Source organism: Oryza glaberrima, chromosome 12 (genome assembly GCF_000147395.1).
Source record: "Oryza glaberrima chromosome 12, OglaRS2, whole genome shotgun sequence".
NCBI classification, from domain to species: domain Eukaryota; kingdom Viridiplantae; phylum Streptophyta; class Magnoliopsida; order Poales; family Poaceae; genus Oryza; species Oryza glaberrima.
The window spans coordinates 18,768,293-18,789,685 of record NC_068337.1 but is presented as its reverse complement, the minus strand read 5'-3'; the positions used below and the strand labels follow the sequence as shown (position 1 = coordinate 18,789,685).

The window sequence follows — 21,393 nt, the reverse complement described above, 5'->3', positions numbered from 1 at the left end:
CCAGGTGCATGATGGTAGCGTCATCCTCCGAGCTAGCATCTCGGAAGGTGGCGTAGTCGCGGGCTCTTCCGCGACGAGGGTGGTAGCGGTAGGGCGAGTGCTGCAACTCGTCCGGGTAGCGCTGGTGAAGAGTGCCGATGGCGAGGAGTGCGGCGTTCTGGCAAGCGGCGGAGAAGGAATCTCCACCCGCGGTAACTGCCAACGAAGTCCTCTCGGGAGAGCCAGTGAGGATCACTGCAGTGACCTCCCAAGCAGCACGCGGCTCGGCATCGTCACCCTCCTGCTCCGGGAGCTGCTTGCCCTGGTAGTCCACTCCATGCGGATATCCCAGGACAACGCACATGCCCCGCAGCTCCAGGACAAAGCCGGTCAGGTCCAGACCACGACGGTTGATGCTGCCGACCATCTACAAGCAAGGACAAAAGAGATAAAAATATTTTAGAGATCAGCTTTTGATGATAAATGAAGCAGCAAGACAGAGAGAGACTAAAGGATTTTCACAAATAAGAGAGGATTTTTATTTCGAAAATATTGCTAAGGCTTGGGATCTAAGGCTCGTCCTAGGGTCAAGGGGGCTCTGATACCAACTTGTCACGACCGGAAATAACCCAACGGGCGTTCCTTACGTGCGTGTGTTATTCCTTGTCCCAGGAGGCAAGGTACACCAAAAGTTGATACAATTCATAGTTTAACAAGCGGAAGCGTAAATAGTTAATTATTACATGGGCAGCGACGGCCCAGCACACTCAAAGACAACGAAAAACAGCGGAAGACTAAGGCGACGACCACAGGCGCTTGACGGCAGGCACGAGCTAGACACCAAAGCCTTCATCATCCAAGGGCTCCTCTTCTGGGTTTGGGAAAAATTAAGCAAGACTGAGTACAACCACCGTACTCAACAAGACACACCCACGAGTGCAGCATAAGTGCAAAGGAGTACAATGGAGTTATAATATAGGGGTTCGGTTTTGCAATAAACAGCATTTAAAAGACCCTTAGTTGCTCAAAGCTATTTTGTAAACACGATTCTAGAGCTGTACAATATTATTAACCAAGGCCGTGAACCCACACGAACCTGCCTTAACCCAAGGCCTACGATGATTCAGACCGAACTGGCAACCCGACCCTGGGTCCCAGCTCGTCCCAAGCCAACCCAGGCCAACCATTCCACATTTTAGTTGTTAAGCAGGTTTTAAGAATTAAAACACTAACTTGGGTACATTGCTCGGCTTGCCCATAACCGAGGGCGCGGCTATTCGAATAGATTATACTCTGATCAGAGGTGTACATCTTTGCCCACAAGACACATCTTCCTCACGCGTAACCACGTGCCACATACCACCACGGTATACGGACGGAAGACGTGACATAGTTTCCAACCCATCCTAGCCATAGACAAGAGTACCGACCCAACCCCACCTACGGCCGGAACCCCCGGGACAGGTAGGCAGGACTGAGCCCCTAGCAGCAGGACACCGGTCCTGTGCCATGACATCTCGACTACCGGGCCGCAGCTCGTGTAGCCTTCATTTGCCCTAGAGATGTCCATCGACCCCCGACTTCGTCCATCTCCATCCGTGTACTTTTGTTTATAGCCAGACTGAGCCACAAACTAAGCCTTACCCATTAGACATGTGGAAGTACGGTAGTGCTTGGCAACAGAGGCCCGAAGACCGGTCCTTATATGGCCGAGGTGCTACCATCAAAACCATGCACCCCGAGCCCAGCCCTAAACCATTTTGAGGGTTTTGAATAGAGGGAGAGGTGTGAATCCAATTCCACAATAATCCAACCATTCCATGGTGTCCAAGTGATATGAATATTCCCAAAGTCTAGAGTTATAAAACCACCTAATGTTGCCTAATTAATCAGCGAAGCATCTACCTAAATTCATACTAGTGGAACCATGAATAGAGTGCCCACTAGTTGGGGTTTTGTTTATTCTAGGGTGAACAAGGTAATAATAACAATAACAATAAGGTCATAACAAAGGTAAATAGGCATGGCTAAATAAAACAGTGATAACGCGGGAATTTAAATAAAGCGATAATGCAATAATTTAAATCAAAGTAATTTCACAAAGTGGGATCCAATATGTTCAAAGAATGATGTGACTTGCCTTGCTCGCTTTCCCAAACGTCGGCTTCGACCTCCACGAAGAGCGGATCCTCCGAAGCCGCAGCGTCTACACGACCAACGGAAAAATAAAAGGGCTTTTACTCTAATAAACTCCATATAACAAGCAGGAACAAAGCACAAAAATGGGTTCTTGACTTCTTAAGGAAAAATTAGAGACTTGAACGGTCCAATTCCGAGTTCAAATGGCCAAGTTATGGCCATTTGAAGTTTATATGCTCTTTAAATGAATATTTACGAATTTCTTCATTTAAAATTTAATTAAAAAGAGATTTATTGCGTCAGCCGGGGGAGAGGGCGCGCGGACCGGGTCCACGGGAGTGGGCCCCACGCGGCAGCCTCACGGTCCACGGTGGACCGAGTGCACCCGGCTTACACCGGCCGGCGCCGTGGGCCCCACGCGTCAGCCGCACCCGAGGGCGCGGGCGGCTGACGGCCGGGCCCCACGCGGCAGCCGCTAGGCGCGCCCGGAGGCGGCCACGTCGGCGCGGCCGGCGGGAGGCAGCGCCCGCGCCCCGATGGTCGCCGCCGGCGACCACCGGCACGGCGGAGCAGCGGCCGAGAGAGGGGAGGGAAGGGGGAAAGGAGGCGGCGGTCCACGGCTCACCCCGAGTCGACGGCGACGACGGAAACGGCAACCGGAGCGGAGGAAGGCGGCGGCGCGGCTCGGGTCGACGGGGTCGGCGGCGCTCCGGCGGTCGGCGACCGAAACGGAGAGGTGGACGAGGTCGGCGAGGTTGCGGCGAAGCCGAAGGAGGCGGCCCCGAGGTGGGAGGTGGTCCGGGGCGACGACGGCGGCGGACCGGAGCTCGGCGGCGACGGCGGAGAGAGAGAGCGACGGCGCGAGCTCGATTCCGGCGAGGAGAGAGGGTGGTGAGTGGCGGAAACGGAGGTGGGGAGCTCGGGGAGTGTTTATATAGGGTTGGGAGTGAGAGAGGGCGGCCGGAGGAGGGGGAAATGGGCGCGGAAGACCTGGCCGCCATTAATGGCGCCGGCGAGGTTAGGGGAGGAGTTTCCAAACGAATCCGAGGGAGAGAGGGAGGGAAAAATGGGGGGAAAGAGGGAGGGGATCCCGGGGAATAATTCCCCCCTCTTTATTGCGCGCGGGGACGGCGGGATGCGGCGGAATCGGCGGCGGCGGCGGCGCTTGGCGCGGGCGGGGCGGCGGGAGCAGCGGGAGGAAGGGGATGACGGGTGGGCCCCACCCGTCAGCGAGGGTGGCGGGCGGGCCCGCCCGTCAGCTACACGCGCGCGGGGAGGAGGCCGAGTGGGCCGCGGGGAGGAGGAGAGAGGGGGAGGGAGATGGGCCGAATTCGGCCCATTAGAGGGGAGGGGTGATTTTTAGGGTTTTTCTTTTTATAAAACCTTTTTAACTTTGTTTATTTCTTAATAATTATTATTTGTGCTCTGAAAATTCTACTAAAATTTATTTACACATTTTAGGCTTTTAGGAAATATACAAAAATCCTCCAAGCCCTATTTGACTTTTTAACTTTGCACATTTTAATTTTTGAGGGCTTTCACATGCATTTTAATTATTCTAGGCATAATTTAGAGGATGTATTTTAGGGTCAATTTGGGACGCGACATTTGAAATGGAATCGCAACGGACGACTGAGATGCACCAAAGCTTATCGATTCTCTGCCACATTAAATCGGGGAGATGAGGACTTTTTTCTTTCTTTTTTAGTGGATGCATAAATGAATGGTCATGTGCCATGTGGCTTTGCAGCCAAACTGCAATCCGTAGTGTGGCGCACCAGCACACGTTGCACTTGATGGGAAAAAAAATCAGTAGGAATTCTCCTTTGGAACTGATTAAACCAGTGGATGTGATAAATTGAAGGATCATACGTTGTATATACCATATAGAGTACTTATTCCTTTGGAATGTATGAAGAAAATAATTGTAATTGTTCATTTCCCTTACCTAAAATTTTAAGTGATGTTTTTTTTAAAAAAAAATTGTACCCTCTTTAATGTATGCACTTCTTAACATTCTAAGATCATACTCCCTCCGTACATAAATGTAAGGTATATAGTTGCAGGTTCTTATACCAAGTATACCAAGAAAACCTGTTTTTTCACTAAATACCCATAATTAATGTAGTATTACTCTAGTTACATGCATTTATAACCCATAATTAAGGTAAATATACCATAAGCAACGCTTTGAGAAATATGTGTCCCCTACATTTTTTTACGGAAGTGTTCAAAGCATAAGCTTTACATTTTTATACAAAGGGAGTAACTAGTTAGAGAATGTGTGGGAGTAACTAGTTAGAGAATGTGTGCCTTGCCAACAATCTACTAAAGTCCCCTTGACTGTTTGGAAAGAGGGGGATTTGGCTCAAATTGTTACATAGGTGCTAAGCATCACATAGTTAAGTTACCCATTGCCTAGCCAAAATAGCATCTCAACCACTACATACACTCAACATTGACACCTAGACCCCACAATGCACCAAAACAATCAATTAACAACAAGCTAATTAAGAAACACCATGCTTATAGACTTTTCGATCCAAGTTAATTTGAAGAGTGGGGACTCCTATGCATGCATTTCACTCTCCCTTGCTTTATCATATTGTGGGGACCCTTTATCCCACCAAACGGGTCACATGACTACCATTTGTGCTAAGGGTAACACAACCATCACAAAACTAGCTGTAGTTGGCACAACCACGCTAAATTACAACCACCCCCAAGACCATCAATTTTGGAACACAAAAGGTGAGCCAATCTTTTGTATTCCAAAATTGGCTCACCTTTTGTGTTCCACACACACACACACACAAAAACACGCGCGCGCGTGCACACACACACAAAGCGTGAAAGGGGGTTTGAATGTGTAGTCCTGAAGAACACTTGTAGCATAAATAAACTTATCTTTCCGGAATATTTGTTCCTAACTACTGGAGTCTTCGGTTGGAATGTTCTTGTCTCCAAGAACATGCCACTGGACACGTCATGATTAATACTGGATATTCCGGTCCCTTTGGAACACGCCTCAAGAGATGTGTGCAAGGGACAAACTTGTCCAAGATTGGGACTTGGGAGTAAGATGTAGGAAAAAGCTTTTGCATGAAGTGAAAGAATGAAAACACAACCGAGACACAATTATTTTCTGAAGTTCGGATCTAACTATCCTACTCTCCGTTCAGGTGCACTAAGGAATTGGATCTCGATTGATCCTAAACCTCTCCAAGCTAATGACCAGGAGAAAACTTTAATCTCCATGCTACCACCAAAGTATTAGTGGGTTTTCACCCGACCGCCAATGTCCAAGGATGAAACACTCACACCTTCCATCGATGAAGCTTGCTCTACAAAGCAAACTCCTAGATATTAGCTTGGGCTTCACTAGATTACCTCTTTCCTTGCGGAGATGAGGAAACCCTTCACAAACTTTCTTGGGCGATCCACACAAACAGATCCTTGTGGGTGACGCCTAGCCAGCTAGGTGGAAAAACCACCATTAATAAGGTCAAGATTTGGCCAACGCTAATCCCCAAGTGCTCAATCCGAAGAACCCTAGCTCTCAAAATGTTGGCCCCCGGTCTTGTAACTGGAAACCTCATGTGTTTTCCTGTACCAATCTCTTGATTAGTAGTTGGTACACACGTACATAGTTGACACAGCTGTGCTACACTACAACCATTCCTAAGACTGTCAATTTTATAACAGAAAAGGTGAGCCATTCTTTACCCATTGAATTCTAAAAAACCTTGGTGAAAGGAATTGTTAGTTATACTGCCACATTAGCACAAGTTGCACCTACTCAAACCATATCTCAGCTCATTCCTACTCAAACCACAACCCCAACAAAGGCAAAGAACTCTAATTTTCTTGTTACAAAGAAGAGAAGCTTAAGTTTTGTGATGCCTCATTCCATGACGCAGCAAGTGATGCACAGCGAGGTTCTCGGTATTGAAAATAGTGATCGCTATACATGGAGATCTCAATTTCATCTGCAGATTTGTGCAGCTCACCTTTTTGTTAAGCTTGACGAATCCATTTGGCAACCTTGAATTTATTAGAGCAGTCATATTGTCTGCAAATAGTTAAATTTCCCTCAGATTTCGGGCTCCATCTACAAACTAATTTAGCTTTTTAGTGTAGTGAAATTGTTATTACCCTGCTTGTCATATTAGTAGCAGCTTGCAAACAAGGAAAAGTAATGACTGTATTCAGGCTTATACGTCGGCCTGATCAGGAATCAGGATTTCTGGCTGAAATTGTTTCTGGAACCCTAATCCATCTGATCCATATTATTATTGTTTTCATAGAAATACAAATGTATTGGCATGAAAAATTTCAAAAGGGCCATATGAATATGTTGCTGCCTCGATCTGATGTTCACATTACCACCACAGTTCGTACGCTCAGTTGCTCACACAAGATTGCATTTTGGCTTCTAACCTTTCTATTCATATTCTAGGTGTTAATTAAATCATGTTAACAGTAAGCTCAGAATCTAGAATGAAGAATTGGTAATCCGAAATTCTGAACCAAGAATTAATCAACATGAAACCAGCTATGTAGGCATTTATTTATATACACAGATAATGTCTGGATTAGTGAAACGTTATTATGTAAGTAGTTTACACTTATAGTGGTCCTTACTGCAAAAGCTCTAAGTACATAAGTCCTAACATTAAGCAAGAGAACACATTTTAGAACTGCACATTAGAGAGAAGGGAAAAGAGTTACAGCAAGTATCGACCGCAATCCAGCAGTATCTTGAATGAAGATGATACACTGCAATAGCCGGTTTAGAAACTAGAGTTCATCCTTCGGTGCTGGTAAGCAGTCCTCATCCCAGAAGTAGGGGAACTTCAGTTTTGCTGCTGTATGAGGCACACTCCAATCGTCATATGTAAATCTGCAAACAAGCAATATCATGAAAGGTCAGAACAGTATTTATTACCCAAGATGCAAAGATATTAATTTGCATATAAGGTCATACAAAGCATTTTTAGTGATCCTTGTGAGCCACAAGAATATATTTCAAAGTTTCATGGCATAAGATTATATGTGCATCCAGGGTTTGGAAAAAACTGAGACAATCATTATTTAAGTCAAACCAGCCTGGAGTCCTGGACCAATTTCTTATAGGTATTTAGGCCTTAAATGATATCATGGTCACCACTTTACATAGAGTATATGTATTAGTGGTTCATAGACATAATAAGTAACCCAAATATTAGGATTTGAAAAATCGTCCAAAATACTAGGACATGGAAATATATTTGGATGGACAAAAATACTTTGAAGACCCTGTGTGTATTATACTTACATCTTGACAGGTGGGCGCGAAATGATCACAAGCACCTGTAAATCCTCATGTTCATCAGAATTCCAAACCTGCCACCACAAAAAAGAAGTCGCAAATGCTAACACATCATTGCCCACTCCATTCAAATAAATCAAACATGCTAATGAAATCTCAGTAAGCTTCACGACATAATTTCAGCACAGCTGTGCAAACTAGGATCAGGAGGTATCACATTCAGTAAATGATATAACCACAATCCTTCACTCTACCTGGTGCGGATCATTTACAGGAACAGAGAATGTGCTATTCTTGAAGACAGGAATCTCCTGAGGCTGCCCTGGATACTTCATTGAGCTTGACCCCAGCAAGAGTGTCCCTTTCCCTTTCAAGACGACAAAAATTTCCTCGCACGAGTGCCTGTGGATTGGCGTCCTTTGCCCTGGTCCAAATGTCTGAAGCCACACTTCCACCTAAAGGAAAACATTTCAGGTAGATGAAAGAAGAAAAGAAAAACCCATCCATCACAGCAGTATCCATCTATATCAGCGCGGCACGTAAAGTTCAACAGAGAAACTATGCCTACATGCGTATATCCGAAAAAAGAAGCTTGCATAAGTTCTTGCCAAATCTGGATGGGGAAAACGATATTAATGGTAATTCATTCCTCACCTCCTTCATTCCATGAGCTAGGGCACCAGCGATGGTTATATGTGAGAATCCTTCCCTTCCATAGTTGCTTTGGTACATTTTGCTAACATCTTTCACAAGCGAATTGTCTGGAATACGCTAGATAGAGTTCAGAACTTGCAAGAACTGAAATACCTAAATCCCTACAACTTGATAGTTTTTTTTTTTTAAAAAAAAGAACCCGTTCCAGTGCTAATTTACATACAACTATATCAAAAATACCTTCCGCATCTCAAAATTAGGAAACTAGGACCTTGTCAGTTCTACGATTTTCTAACTTTTAAATAGATTTTTTAATCTTGCGAAGTATTAAGCCTGGAAGTTTCAACAAACTCGGAAATGGATAGGGGGAGGAGGAGAAAGAGCTACGGGGAAGGAGAGACGACCTCGCGGGCAGGACGATTCGGTTACGGGGAGGAAAACGGCGGCGGCGACGGCGACGAGCGCGAGGAGGAGGGCGCCGCGGCCGGCGCAGGCGAGGTGGGCGCCATGGCCGCCGGCGGCGGCGGCCACGGCGGCAGTTGGTCCAGTTCTAGTCTCCATCTCTTTTCTTCTAGACCTCTCGAAAACTGAGAAATGCAGTAGAAATTAACTTTCCCCTTACTCCAAAATAAATCGATGACCAGTGGGCCCCACACAATCGTGGGCCCACACGCAGAGAGATGTGAACTTTTCCCCTTAAAAAGTACTTACAATAAAAGAATAGTAGCTTTCTCTTGCTACTTTGCTAGTGTCTTCCAGTAGTTTTTTTTTTGTGTGTGTGTTATTTTTCTACTGAATCAGTGTGCCTGTTGCTACCTGAATGTTTCTGTTACATTTTCAACCATGTCAAACTGTAAAGCTACTAAGCCCAGATCAGATGTTTAGGATGAAAAATTGAGAAATTATTTTTAATCAATGATTCGATAAAAGCAGGACTGTTGCAATCAGGAATGTTATTATGGAAACATTGTGAAGTAGTGTCCCTTATTTCAGAAGCTATCAGGTACATATTCTGAACATTGGGCAAGAAATTGCAATTACAGCCTGCACCTTGAACAAAGATGACACAACAACAATATGCAGTTTATAGCCTAGAGTTCATCTTTAGGTGCAGTTAAGCATTCCTCGTCCCAGAAGATGGGGAACTGCAGTTTTGCAGCCGTGTGAGGCATATTCCAGTCATCGTAGAAAAACCTACAAGAAATGCCATCAACGTTCAGAAACATTATTACCCTTCATAAAAATGTTCAAGATTTACAGGTGTAATCAGGTACAGAAGTATACATATAGCATGTCTAACAACCTTCTGAAGATCGATTCTGAGTTCTGACAAAAAAAAAATTACACAACTGATACAATTCTATAAAGATTCATGATTGTAACAAATTTTTTCAAGCAATGAATACTCACACTTTGATAGGCGGGCGCGATATGACCACAATAACCTGCAAATCCTCATGCTCATCAGAATTCCAAACCTGCGATAAAAAATCGAAACATAATGTAATTAAACACTTCCATGTAAATTGCACATCCCACCAAAATAAAATCCAACATGTTTTACCTGGTGAGGATCATTTACAGGGATAGTAAATGTGCTGTTCTGAAAGACAGGGATCTCCTGAGGCTGGCCAGGGTACTTCATTGAGCTTGATCCCAGCAAGAGTGTGCCTTTCCCTTTCAACACAACAAAAACTTCCTCACATGAGTGCCTGTGGATGGGTGTCCTTTGGCCTGGACCAAATGTCTGAAGGCACACTTCCACCTGATGAAAAAGTTACATCAATGTTATGAAAATAGATGCACAACAGAGACATAAAATTTTACATGGAGAACCCTTGCGGAAACCACGGGTACCGACCAACAATGATCACTATAGAGGAGTTGGATATAAACGCTGGGATACATCGGGCTGTCGCACCCTCCCCGGGCGGCTTACAAGGGATATATATGAGAGAAATCTAGGAGTCCTAATAGGCAAAGACTCGAAATCCTAATAGGAAACTAATCCTATAATGCAGAGTCCTATTAGAAAACTAATCCGAATATATTGTGGGCCCAAAATTCGGATCACATATTTAACAATCTCCACCTTGATACGAATTTCTCTTGTAGCATAAAAATCTTCAATCTCCAAACAACCTCGTGATGATAAAATCAATATGCGCCAAATAGTCACTTGGACTATAATCCATAACACCCTTAATCCAAAAGAGGTAGACCATACTTCAAACTCACCATTGAGAATAGATCTTGAATATGCTAGTATAAACCGGTGTGAACCTAGTAGAGACGCGAAACTCATGCACAAACTTCAAACTCGCAATTGGAATAAAATCCTAAATCTGCTAGCATGAATTTATGTAATCCTAGCAGAAACGCGAAACTTTTGTGCTCAAAACGAAGTACTTAAATCTCCTGATAAAACCTCCTGATATGATGGGTATGATGGTAGCAAACTTTGCCGGAAATTTTAATCACCTTGAGATCTAGACAGGAGTAAACCTCCCTCTCGATGACTTGAATATGCTTCTTCTTTTTGGCATACTTCTCCTCCTAGGTAGATACCCCGATGCAAAACTTCACTTGCCATAATGAGAATTTGTACTCATCCAGGAGCAGTAGATCGAACTTCAAACTCGCCTTAGAAATAAAATCCTGAATCAACTGGTATAATTTGTGGTGTATGTATATATATACTAGCAAAAATGCCCGTGCGTTGCAACGGGTGAAAATTTTTAATGATAATATAAGTTTTTCATGCATAATCATGTCAATGACAATGTTTGTATTTTAATGAGCGGCTTGTTTTTTTAATAAACGTTGTTTTTTCTTGCGCGATTTTCTCAAACCATTTTTCAGAAATAGCGCATTTCTTTCTAACAGTTTTTTCCTAGCATGTTTTTTCCTTTTTTTTTACTAATGACGAAAACCATATTTTTCTCCCCTTTTTTGTTTTGCTTTTCTCGCGTGTTTTTGGCCTACTTTTTCTGACAATTACTTTCTCGCGAAGTTTTTTTGCCTGTTTTTTCTTAATGTTATTTTTTTGCTTTTTTCCAATACATGAGAATATATGACGAAATAAAAGCTGTGTAGTAGATGGTAAAAAATCGATGGATCCTATCCGACTCAAGCGTCCATCAATTTAGTTTTTTTCTGAAACCGGGCGATTTTTTTCTTGCGATTTTTTTATATAGATAGTGTTTTTTTCTTGCGTGGTTTTTTCAAACCATTTTTTTTAGAAATGGCGCATTTTTTCTGACAGTCTTTTCCTCGCATGTTTTTTTAAAAAGTTTTTGCCGACAATGAAAATAATTTTTCTCACGCGTTTTAAATTTTTTTTAAGAAGATGGAAAAACCTTTTCAGCGTGTTTTTTGCGCTTTTTTCTGACTTTTTCTCACACATTTTTTTGACCGTTTTTATTTTCTCGTGCCTTTTTTTATTTTTAAATAGTTAGATTAGATTAGAGATAGAGAAGAGATTTATAATGATTAGAAATTGGACTTTGTTTCACCCTTTCCATTTTTTCTCAAGTGCATTTTTTATTTTATACGAACCATTTTTTTGCCACTTTCTTAGGGAATCGGACGAACTTTTTTAGATGTTTTTTTGGATTTTTTTTGCCTTTACATGAATCAGACTTTTCCCTTTTTAAAGGAATCGGATCTAGCGTTTTTTTTCACCACTTTTTTTTGTCTTTTATAGGAATCAGATTTTTTTTCCCGTTTATATCTACAGTTTTTTTTGCCACTTAGAGGAAATAGACTTTTGTTGTTGTTGTTTTTTGTTTATTTTCTTTTTTGTGTGGCTTTTATTTTTCTTTTTCTTTTTATGCACCTTTCTGCCTTTGTTCTGTCTCTTTTATTTATTGTTTTTTTAAAAAAAAGACCAAAAGCACCTTATTGCAAGATTATAGGGACTCAAATGTAAATATAAAAATGACAGGGACTCAAATGCAAATGTACAAACCCAAATTAAAATCATATAAAAATGAAATGCTCTCAGACATGTAGGTTCCGTTTTTGCAAACAGATCTTCAATCCGGCACATCAATTTTTTTTTCACCAAGATGTATGGAATATATAGATTGAAACCGAGAGAAGTGGTGCCTAGTATCTCGGACTCAAACCTGGACTCAAACCGAGAGGAGTGGGACTCGGATATAAAGTCGGACTTTTTTTGTTGTTGTTGTTTCTGAGAGGGAATCGCAAGAGGAGTCGGACTTTTTTTTTTATTTTTATCGCTATTTTTTAGGGACCGAGTCGATTTTTTTTATCGCTATTTTGTTTTTTCTTTTCTTTTTTTCTCACGTTTTTGTTCGTCCGTTTTTTTATCAGACAATTGTTTTTTTTGTCTGGTTTTTTCGTCCGGTATTTTCTAGATGGGACATATTTGGTTTTTCTTTTTTTTCGCACTTTTTTCGCCCGGTTTTTTGGATCGGACAAACTCAGTTTTTTTTCGCCCGGTTTTTTTACGGACGATGGAAGCATCTCTTATTTTTTTTAAGTATAAGTAGAGAAGAGATAGAGATAGAGATAGAGATATAGATATATGAAAATTAGTATACACTGCTACAAAGTTAAAAGCAGTATATACCACTACTATAAAAATTCTCATATTCTGCTACTAGTAAAAATTAGTATATACTACTAAGTTAAAAACAGTATATACCATTACTACTTTACAAAATAGTATATAATGCTACTAAGTTAAAAACGGTATATACCTACTACTTTACAAAATAGTATATACTGCTACTAACTAAAAACATTTGTATATACTGTACTAACTTAAAAACAGTATGTACTTCATTTGAACTGAATATACTGCAATATATGATCAACTGCATGTACGCATACTCCCATCGTGAACGTAGGTACTGCTAAGTACGTTCATAGAATGAACGTACTAAGTAACTTTTTCGTTTCAGGATATAAAACTTTCTAGCATTACCCACATTTATATAAATGTTAATAAATCTAGGCGTGCGCACATTGAGAGCAAATGTTAGAAAAGTGTTATAGTATGAAACGGAGGAAGTAACAAGTAAAACGGGACAGGCTGTGTCATTAAAAAGAACACTATATATACTTCAGCGGCAGATATGCTGCTGATCATTTCCTAAATGAATACATGCTAATGGGAATTAGGTATATGATTAATTCAAGCCTTGAATAATTCGGTTGCATCAAAACCGGAATCACGCACGCATGCATGCAGCCGTGAATAGAGGAAAAAAGTCATATTTTTGTTTCTCCACCGGCTCAAATTTTAAATTAAACACTACTGGAGTATCCAATAGAAGGGGGAAGGGGGTGTACATACTCCCCCTCTCCCTCTCGCGCCCAGGCCTGCACTGCACATAAGGGTCCTTTAACAAAGCTGATACACAACAATCAGCAGTTTAGAACCTAGAGTTCATGTTTAGGTGCTGGGTAAACTCAGTACTCACACCTTGATAGCCACGATATGACCACAATCACCTGCAAATCCTCACCTCATGCTCATCAGAATTCCAAACCTGCGGTAAAGAGAAACATGGTGTAAACACCTTTATGTAAATTGCACATCCCACCAAAATAAATCCAACATAAACAACCTGGTGAGGATCATTTACAGGGACCATAAATATGCTATTTTGAAAGACAGGAATCTCCCGAGGCTGCCCTGTGTACTTCAATACAAGTATGCCTTTCCCTTTCAATACAACAAAGACTTCCTCACATAAGTGCCTGCGGATCGGTGTCCTTTCGGCTGGTCCAAATGTCCGAAGCCACACTTCCACCTGATGAGAAGAGACAACATTTTCACTTATAAGCAAGAAAGAATCAACCACCATGGTTATCCATCTAGATTGACATATTGGTCGTGGAATAAAATCTAACAAAGAAACCATAGATACACGAGTTCATCCAATCCAAACAATTTATGTGAAAGTTGATATCAACTAGACAACTATGAATAGGGGAAAATTCAGGTGGCTTCTTCAGTTCATCCCTTACCCCTTCATTTCATGAGCTAGCGTGCCTTGGGGCATTTGTCTAATGTCTTTCACCACTGAATTGTCTGAACATACACCAGATACAGTTAGCACTCGCTCAAGCCAAGATTGGCGGCACATCTGCAGACTTGCTGGAACTGAAATAGTATGAAGTAATTGGCTAATTGCTAGATAAAAGGAACATACTTTCGAAATGGGCAAAAATTACTGCTCTTATCAGTTCTACAGTTCTGTAAATTCTTGATCTTTGAAATATTCAGCAGTATAAATCAAGTTTGGAAGTTCCCAAGAAACTCTAAACCAGAGAGGGGAGAAGGGGAGAGCACGGTAGGGAGTACCTCGCTGGCAGGAGGGGAGGGAAGCGGCTGAGCAGCTGGAATCTGCTTCTATGGTTGGTCCATGCGATTTCCTGAAAATCATGCAAATTTTTCCACTGTACATGGAGCCCTCATGAACAAACATGTCTAGGCATATGGACAGTTCTAGTTTTTACTTCAGGATTTTTTTTCCCGAGGCTTTGCACATAATTTGATCAGTTGTTTTCAAATAAGTGCAGAATTCTAGGTTGATCGTTATCGTTCAGGTATAACTCAGATGTACACGCATGTTCCTCTTGTACATGTCTAAACAAGATTAATGACCTAGCTTATGATCGTGAATACGGTTCAAAACAGGAATTGAAGTGCTTACGATTCTAATAATGTCCCAAACTCAAACTTGAAGAACTACAAAAATTGAACCAGTTACTGTAAACATACTATGAATTCAAAACAGATTATACATGTAAGCCTTTAAAATAGCAGTGACATTAGAATATTAGAGTATTATAAGATTTCAACTAATTAGTGTGAAAATCCCATAAAATTCTTGTATTAAAATAAATCTGTATTAACATGAAAGCCTCTTGAAATAGTAACACATACACACACGTCCCATTTGAAAGAAAAAGAGGTTCTTACGGAAAAAAAATCATTTCGTGACAATATTTCCTCTGTTGGGCAAGAAACACTCATTCACAACCAAATTCAGAAGATATTCCATGTCAAAAATAATTCAGAAGATATTCTCAACAGAATTACACTCATTCGCATCATAATTCAGAAGATATTCATCAATCACATCTCATTCACATTTGAATTCAGAAGATATTCACATCGTTCACATCAGAATCACACTCATTCACATCAGAGTTTGGAAGATACATCATTCCCATCAGAATTACCTCCGTTCACATCAGAATTACCTCCGTTCACATCAGAATTACCTCCATTCGCATCAGAATTCAGAAGAAAAGTTCACTTCACATCAGAATTCAGAATATGGCAAGAGAGGGACCATCCAATGGAAGGTATTCAGCACAACCGAATTTTCTTTTCTGAGGCAGTAGAGCTGATTCCATGCAAATTTGCTTGGATAACCTGTATTAGACCATATAATCAGAACAGAAACAAAGTGATTTCACTTTAAGAGTAAAGGACTTCAAGCTTCGGCGGGCTTTAAGAGGACATGCCTGGGGCATCGCAGATTGAAATGCCTGGAGAAGTCAGCAGCGAGGAATGGCTCAAACCTCCAGAATTTATCCTCAGCAAATGCAAGCATCTCAGGAGATGGATCTCCCATTTCATCCTCGATATGTGGAAACGACATTTTCAAGGTCATTTTACTCATATCAATTGCAAGGAGCCATGTTTCATCATAATTGTATCCTGCCTCCTCCACCCTCCCGTTCTGTGCCAAGACAAGATATATAACACTTGAGTCATCGATGCTGATTAGAGGGAACTGCACTCTTGGGAACCTATTGGTAGTGATAAAACGGAACTCATCTAGGGGCCAAAGAAAATCGGGTTTGAGCATCGACCAAAGATGATCAGATTTGAGCACGGCATCTTTCTCCCATACCATCTTATCCATTTCATCCATCCTCAAGGTCCAGCAAACGATGGTGAAACCAGATTCAGGGGTGTAATTCTCAGCAATGAGGCCATCATCAGGAACTAGAGAGACGAGCTTCATGACGCCATTGGTCACACCCACGGCCTGACAACACCCACCGAAGCATGCTCCTCTGACATCCGCGGGGAACTCTAGGTAGTGGAGCTGTGGATTCTCATCAAACATGTCGCAGAACAAGATACCAAGACAGTAATCCACCCAGCACAGGTAGCTCCCGAACGGGATGACCGTGTCGGCGTCCCAGTCCCAGAGAAATTTCTCCAGATCGAGAGAGCCGCCGTTCGCAGGGGTGATCGGCGGCCGCTTGAGCTCCCACTTGCGGCTGGAGGTAGAAGAACGCAGCACGTGGAGCTCCGGACCGACCTCTGACCTGGTGATCTGGAGCTCCGCCACGGCGAACTCCTCGCCGTCGCGGCACAGGACGCCGATGTCCAGGCACTTGAGCCTGCGGAGGTGCTGGTTCGTGAGGCGGATCAGGCCGTCCGCCTCCATCCTGGCCTTGAGCTCGTCGACGGAGCCACCGAAGGGAGCGAGCAAGTCGAGCGACGGCGAAGAGCCGCCGGCCCCCGCCGCCCGGTAGAGCAAATAGTCGAACGCCTTGTAGGCATTGCTGGAGCCCAACGAAACCAGGTAACCCATCTGGAACAGGACGGCGTCGCGGTGGGCGGCGACGACGGAGAAGTCGTCGCAATCCCCTGTGCCAGCCTCCCAATCCAGGAAGATGCTGGACGGCTCCGGCGGCGCGCGGAGCAGGAAGCGCACGCCGACCTTGTCGCCTCTCGAGTTGTGCCCGATCGCCGCGGTCGGATCGTCGTCGGGGAACGGGCCGTCGCGGAAGACGTAGGGGTCGAGCATGACCCAATCAGGAAACGCCATGGCCAGGGGAAGCAGAGGTTCCGGGCGGCGGCGGCGGCGGCGACGGGAACGAAAGGGGAGGGGGTTTTTTTTTTCCCCCTCTTTCCCCTTGGGAGGGTGGCGTACGGCTGGTAGGGTAATTAATAAACACGGTAACACAACCCACAACCCACACACACACACACACACACACACACACACACACACACACACACACACACATATATATATATATATATATATATATATATATATATATATATATATATATATATATATATATATATATAACTAAAAGAAAATAACTTATCCGATTTAGAATCTATCTCCACAAGATAAATCCTAATCCTATTCAAATATGGCCGGTATTGCAAACAGAGATTTAAATATATGCTCATCACAAGGTAATCCTAATCCTATTCGAATATGAATATTTCAAATAGATATTTTAATGCATGCCAATTATATGACCTGTTTGGGAGCTTACGAATTTTGAGAATCAGCTAGTTGGTAGCTATCTTATAAGAATCTGGAAAAGTTAGGTTTTCCAGCTTCTGTGTTCTAGTTCATTTTCTGTATTTTAAAATTACAACTTCTCACAATCTGGATAAAAACTAGACTGTTTGGAGAAACCTCTAATTCTGAGAGAAGCTGCTGCAGTTAGAAACTCCCTCATACATATCCATAGAAGATAATTCTAATCATATTCAAATATACACATTTCCTTCGTTTTATAATGTTCATTATAGGCCGTTTTAACTTTTTAAAGTCGAACTTCTTGTGATCAGGTTTATAGATAATATATAGCAATATTTATAATACCAAATTAGATTCATTGCATATAACATTAAATATATTTCGATAGTTTCTTCGTTTCGTGTTAAAAATATTAATATACTTTTTTACTAAGTTGGTCAAACCTAAATAAATTTGACTTATAAAAAAATTTAAATGACCTATAATATGAAACGAGGTATTTCAAAGACACTTCTAAGACATGCTTGTGCTCACTTTAAATTTCGAGTGAAGTGCGTTGATAGTCCTAAAGTTTTGTCGGTGTATTATCTATGTCTTTAAACTCTCAAAATACACTTTTGGGTCCCTAAACAGGCTTCAACTTGCTCCGCACATTGATGTGACATGGCACAGTGTGACCTACGTATTAGTGAGACCCACATACCAATCACATAGAAAAAATACTAAAATATTTTTTCTCCTTCCTTTCTCCTTCCCGCGCCTTTGGATATTAGAGGGAGGGAGGGGGAGGGAGAAGAAAAATATTTTTTCTAATTTTATTATCACTAGCAAAATGCTCTTACATTGCTACAGGTGAAGCCATTTTTAATCATATACGTAAGTACACTTTTTGCACACCGATGGTGTGGCGCAGTCACGTGCCCCGTGTTATCACGTGTCGCATAGGAACGGGAGTTTACGGTTTGTTTAAGTTGGCAGGTAGAAAAGTCAGGAATTAAGAGCCTGTTTGGATTCCTTGATAAATTTTTTTCTCCTACCACATTAAATGTTTAAAAATATGCATAGAGTACTAAATATAGATAAAAAAATAGATAATTTCATAGTTTGCGTGTAAATTGCGAGACGAATCTTTTAAGCCTAATTAGTCCAGGATTTAACAATGTGGTGCTACAGTAAATATTTGCTAATGGCTGATTAATTAGGCTTAATAAATTCGTCTTGCGGTTTACATGCAGAATCAGTAATTTGTTTTGTTATTAGTCTACGTTTAATACTTGAAATTAATATCTGTATATCCGATATGACACGTCAAAACTTTTCACCGTTGGCTCTAAACACAACCTAGGCTGCCTAAGATATACACGTTTTAATCATATATATTATTGGGAGTGGAAAATTAAATGAAGATTCTAAGCAATAAGCTGTAGGATGAGGACCGAGCAATTTCATATTTTCCGTGGAATGTGAAACTAATTCGTATGAATTATCAAAGGGTGAATAGCTAACTTAGTCCCTCAAGTTTTACCGAAGGCTCAATTTGGTCCTTTATGTTTCATTTTGTCCACATAGATCCTCTAAATATTTGTTTTGGCTTGAAATCATCCTTGGGCACACTTAATGTGCCATATGGCTATTTCTAGTCAATATTTCTATTAGAAAATGTCCCTTTTGCCCTTAATTTGTATACAACTATATACTATAAAAGAGAAAACCAAGATGAATAAACAACTTTGCATATACACTTCTCATTATTTCAACATGTGCACATGAAACTTAAGCCATGGCTATCATATACACTTGCTAGTGCATAATTTATTTTTATTTTACATAATTTATTATGCATTATCTATAAAAAAATCAAGCATGCAATTTTTCTCTTATATATGTGAATGGTGGGGGGGTATAAGTGTCATTTATCAAGAGAGTTGTTGGTTCAAGGATAAATTTGAACTAAAATGAAAACTTGAAGGACTAATATGGATAGATTGAAATATCAAAGACTAAACTGAGCCTCAGAAAAAACTTGAAAGACCACTTTGGCTATTCACCCATTATCAAACAAGAAACTTTGGCCTTCAAGATTCAACTTTGACCATTAATATGTACCATGCATGGTACCTATGTAAAACCAGCAAAACCCATTAAGATTATCCATCATCATCACTCTCATCAGCGTCGGAGCCGGATAGAGAACCAGAGCTCTCTTCATTTGAATCTCATTGTCCAATAAAAGCCTCAATCTTCTTTCATTCTTTCTTGAGTTTCTTCATGAGCTTGTGGCTTCCACTCTTGCTCTTCTTTGATGATTTGTCCCCTTCATCTTCCTTGGAATGACACTTTAGGCAAAATGCTCCTTCTCGCCACACTCAAAACATCTCAAACTAGAGAGTCTTGTTCGGTCTTCTACTCCTTCTATAAGAAATATAGTGTCCTTTTCCTTCTCCTTTCTCCTTCCCCAGAGAAAGGAAAAGGAAAGTATAGGTTTGGGTTTTGTTGGACTTTACAATCAACGGTTCGACGTCGGGGTCAGTAGACCGTGCAAACGTTCCCATGGAAGGCGTAAAGTTCCAAACGGTGGTTGTTTAGTGGCTAAGGGTAATTTGTGATAAAAGAAGATATTTGAAAAGGTAAATATAAATTCAAGCGGTATTCAAATAAAAATATAAAATAGCAAATTTGGTATCAAAATATAGATTTTGAATTTAGATGAATTTAGGTCTAAGTTTCACTAGAATCGGATATATGATTTAGGAGATATGGGCTTCTAAAGATTGGGATTTGAATTAAATCTTGAAAATACGAAAAGGTACTATTTATGGGCCCACCTGTCAGTCTTTTTCCCTTTTCTTTTTCTCTCTCTTCTTCCTCCCGTCTCTTCCTTCTTCTTCTCTTCCAGCACGGGCAAACAGAGAGGACGGGGAGGAGGGGCGCCGGCCCTCCGGTGGTCGGGATGCGGCGACACCGGCGTTCACGCGTGTTCCCGGATGTGGTGCACCCGTAGGATGCGATTTCCACTGCGGGAGAGGAAGGATTAGATGGGAACACCGGTGACAAGAGCTCGGCCCGGCAGGAAAGAGAGAGCTCGGTGATGGCTTAAAGTGGGTGGGAGAGAAGGGGGAGATGGGCAAAATGAGTTCGCCGGAGGGAGGCCAACATGGTGGCGCGAGGAAAGGGATAGAGAAACTATGATGGAGGAGATCGACCGTCGGCGGCGACGGCCGGACATGGGAGGAGATAGAGAAAGAGATGGAGCTCAAGGCTCGGTGTGGGGGAAATAGGACGGGCTCGTCGGCTATTTATAGGCGGCGAGAGGCGGTGGATGATGGCAGTTCCGGAGGCGGTCGGCGGCTTAGCCACGGCAACGGCAGCACAGAGAAAGAGGAGACGGCGCCGACCTCGTCCTTCGATTGGCTGGCGTCAGCGGCGTGAGCACGTGGCTGCGGCAGAGGAGTTGGACGGCGGAAGAGGAGCGGCACGGCACGGCGATGACCAGGCGCGGTCGGCGAGACGACGGCGTAGACTGTGGGCGGCGGCGGCGCAAATCACGGCGATAGCGGCGGTGGCGTGTGCGCATGCCACGCACGCCCACAGGAGGAAGGAGTCGGCTCGGCAGTGGGCTTGCTGGGCCGGCACGGCTTGGAAGAGAAAGAGATGGACCAGGAGAGAAAGGAGAGGACTTCGGCCCGACTAGAAGAAAAACATTTTCTGAAGGAATAAGTTCACTTTTGGGTCCTCTATTTGTCACTCAGTCCGAATTTTATCCCTTGACCGTGAAACCGGGTACGACCCGTCCCCCAACTTACGAAAACTGGGCGAATGAGGTCCCTCGGCGGCTTTGGTTCGGATAGAATTTGAATTTGGAGGGAATTCACAAAAGAGATTTCCTAATTTATTTGAGTGCAATATTTAGAGGTGGAGTTTGAGGGAATTTATTTGGAAGCACTCAAATAGGAATTCAACACCATAAATAATATGGCTCTAAATTTGAATATATTTCTGGAAGTGTGGTAGGAAAAACAA

The 21,393-nt window shown here is 42.4% G+C and overlaps 3 protein-coding genes across 3 annotated transcripts; all 3 read right to left on the bottom strand.

Moving 5' to 3' along the window:
* Window positions 1-6,654: 6,654 nt before the first annotated feature.
* Window positions 6,655-8,668, bottom strand: LOC127756786 (auxin-binding protein 4-like). The gene is made up of 5 exons (XM_052282160.1): window positions 8,488-8,668; window positions 8,084-8,190; window positions 7,684-7,884; window positions 7,436-7,503; window positions 6,655-7,021 (listed from the first exon to the last, which is right to left on the bottom strand). Exons 1-5 carry the CDS (start codon window positions 8,642-8,644, stop codon window positions 6,919-6,921), a joined length of 636 nt encoding a protein of 211 aa, XP_052138120.1. The 5' UTR covers window positions 8,645-8,668; the 3' UTR covers window positions 6,655-6,918.
* A 506-nt stretch (window positions 8,669-9,174) lies between these two features.
* LOC127756358 (auxin-binding protein 4) lies at window positions 9,175-15,355 on the bottom strand. Its single transcript, XM_052281715.1, has 4 exons — window positions 15,350-15,355; window positions 9,648-9,848; window positions 9,494-9,561; window positions 9,175-9,277 (listed from the first exon to the last, which is right to left on the bottom strand). Exons 1-4 carry the CDS (start codon window positions 15,353-15,355, stop codon window positions 9,175-9,177), a joined length of 378 nt encoding a protein of 125 aa, XP_052137675.1.
* On the bottom strand, window positions 15,176-17,059 carry LOC127758001 (uncharacterized). Its single transcript, XM_052283598.1, has 2 exons — window positions 15,596-17,059; window positions 15,176-15,503 (listed from the first exon to the last, which is right to left on the bottom strand). The coding sequence occupies exons 1-2, from the start codon at window positions 16,915-16,917 to the stop codon at window positions 15,398-15,400; spliced, it is 1,428 nt and encodes a 475-aa protein (XP_052139558.1). The 5' UTR covers window positions 16,918-17,059; the 3' UTR covers window positions 15,176-15,397.
* Between the last annotated feature and the right edge of the window lie 4,334 nt (window positions 17,060-21,393).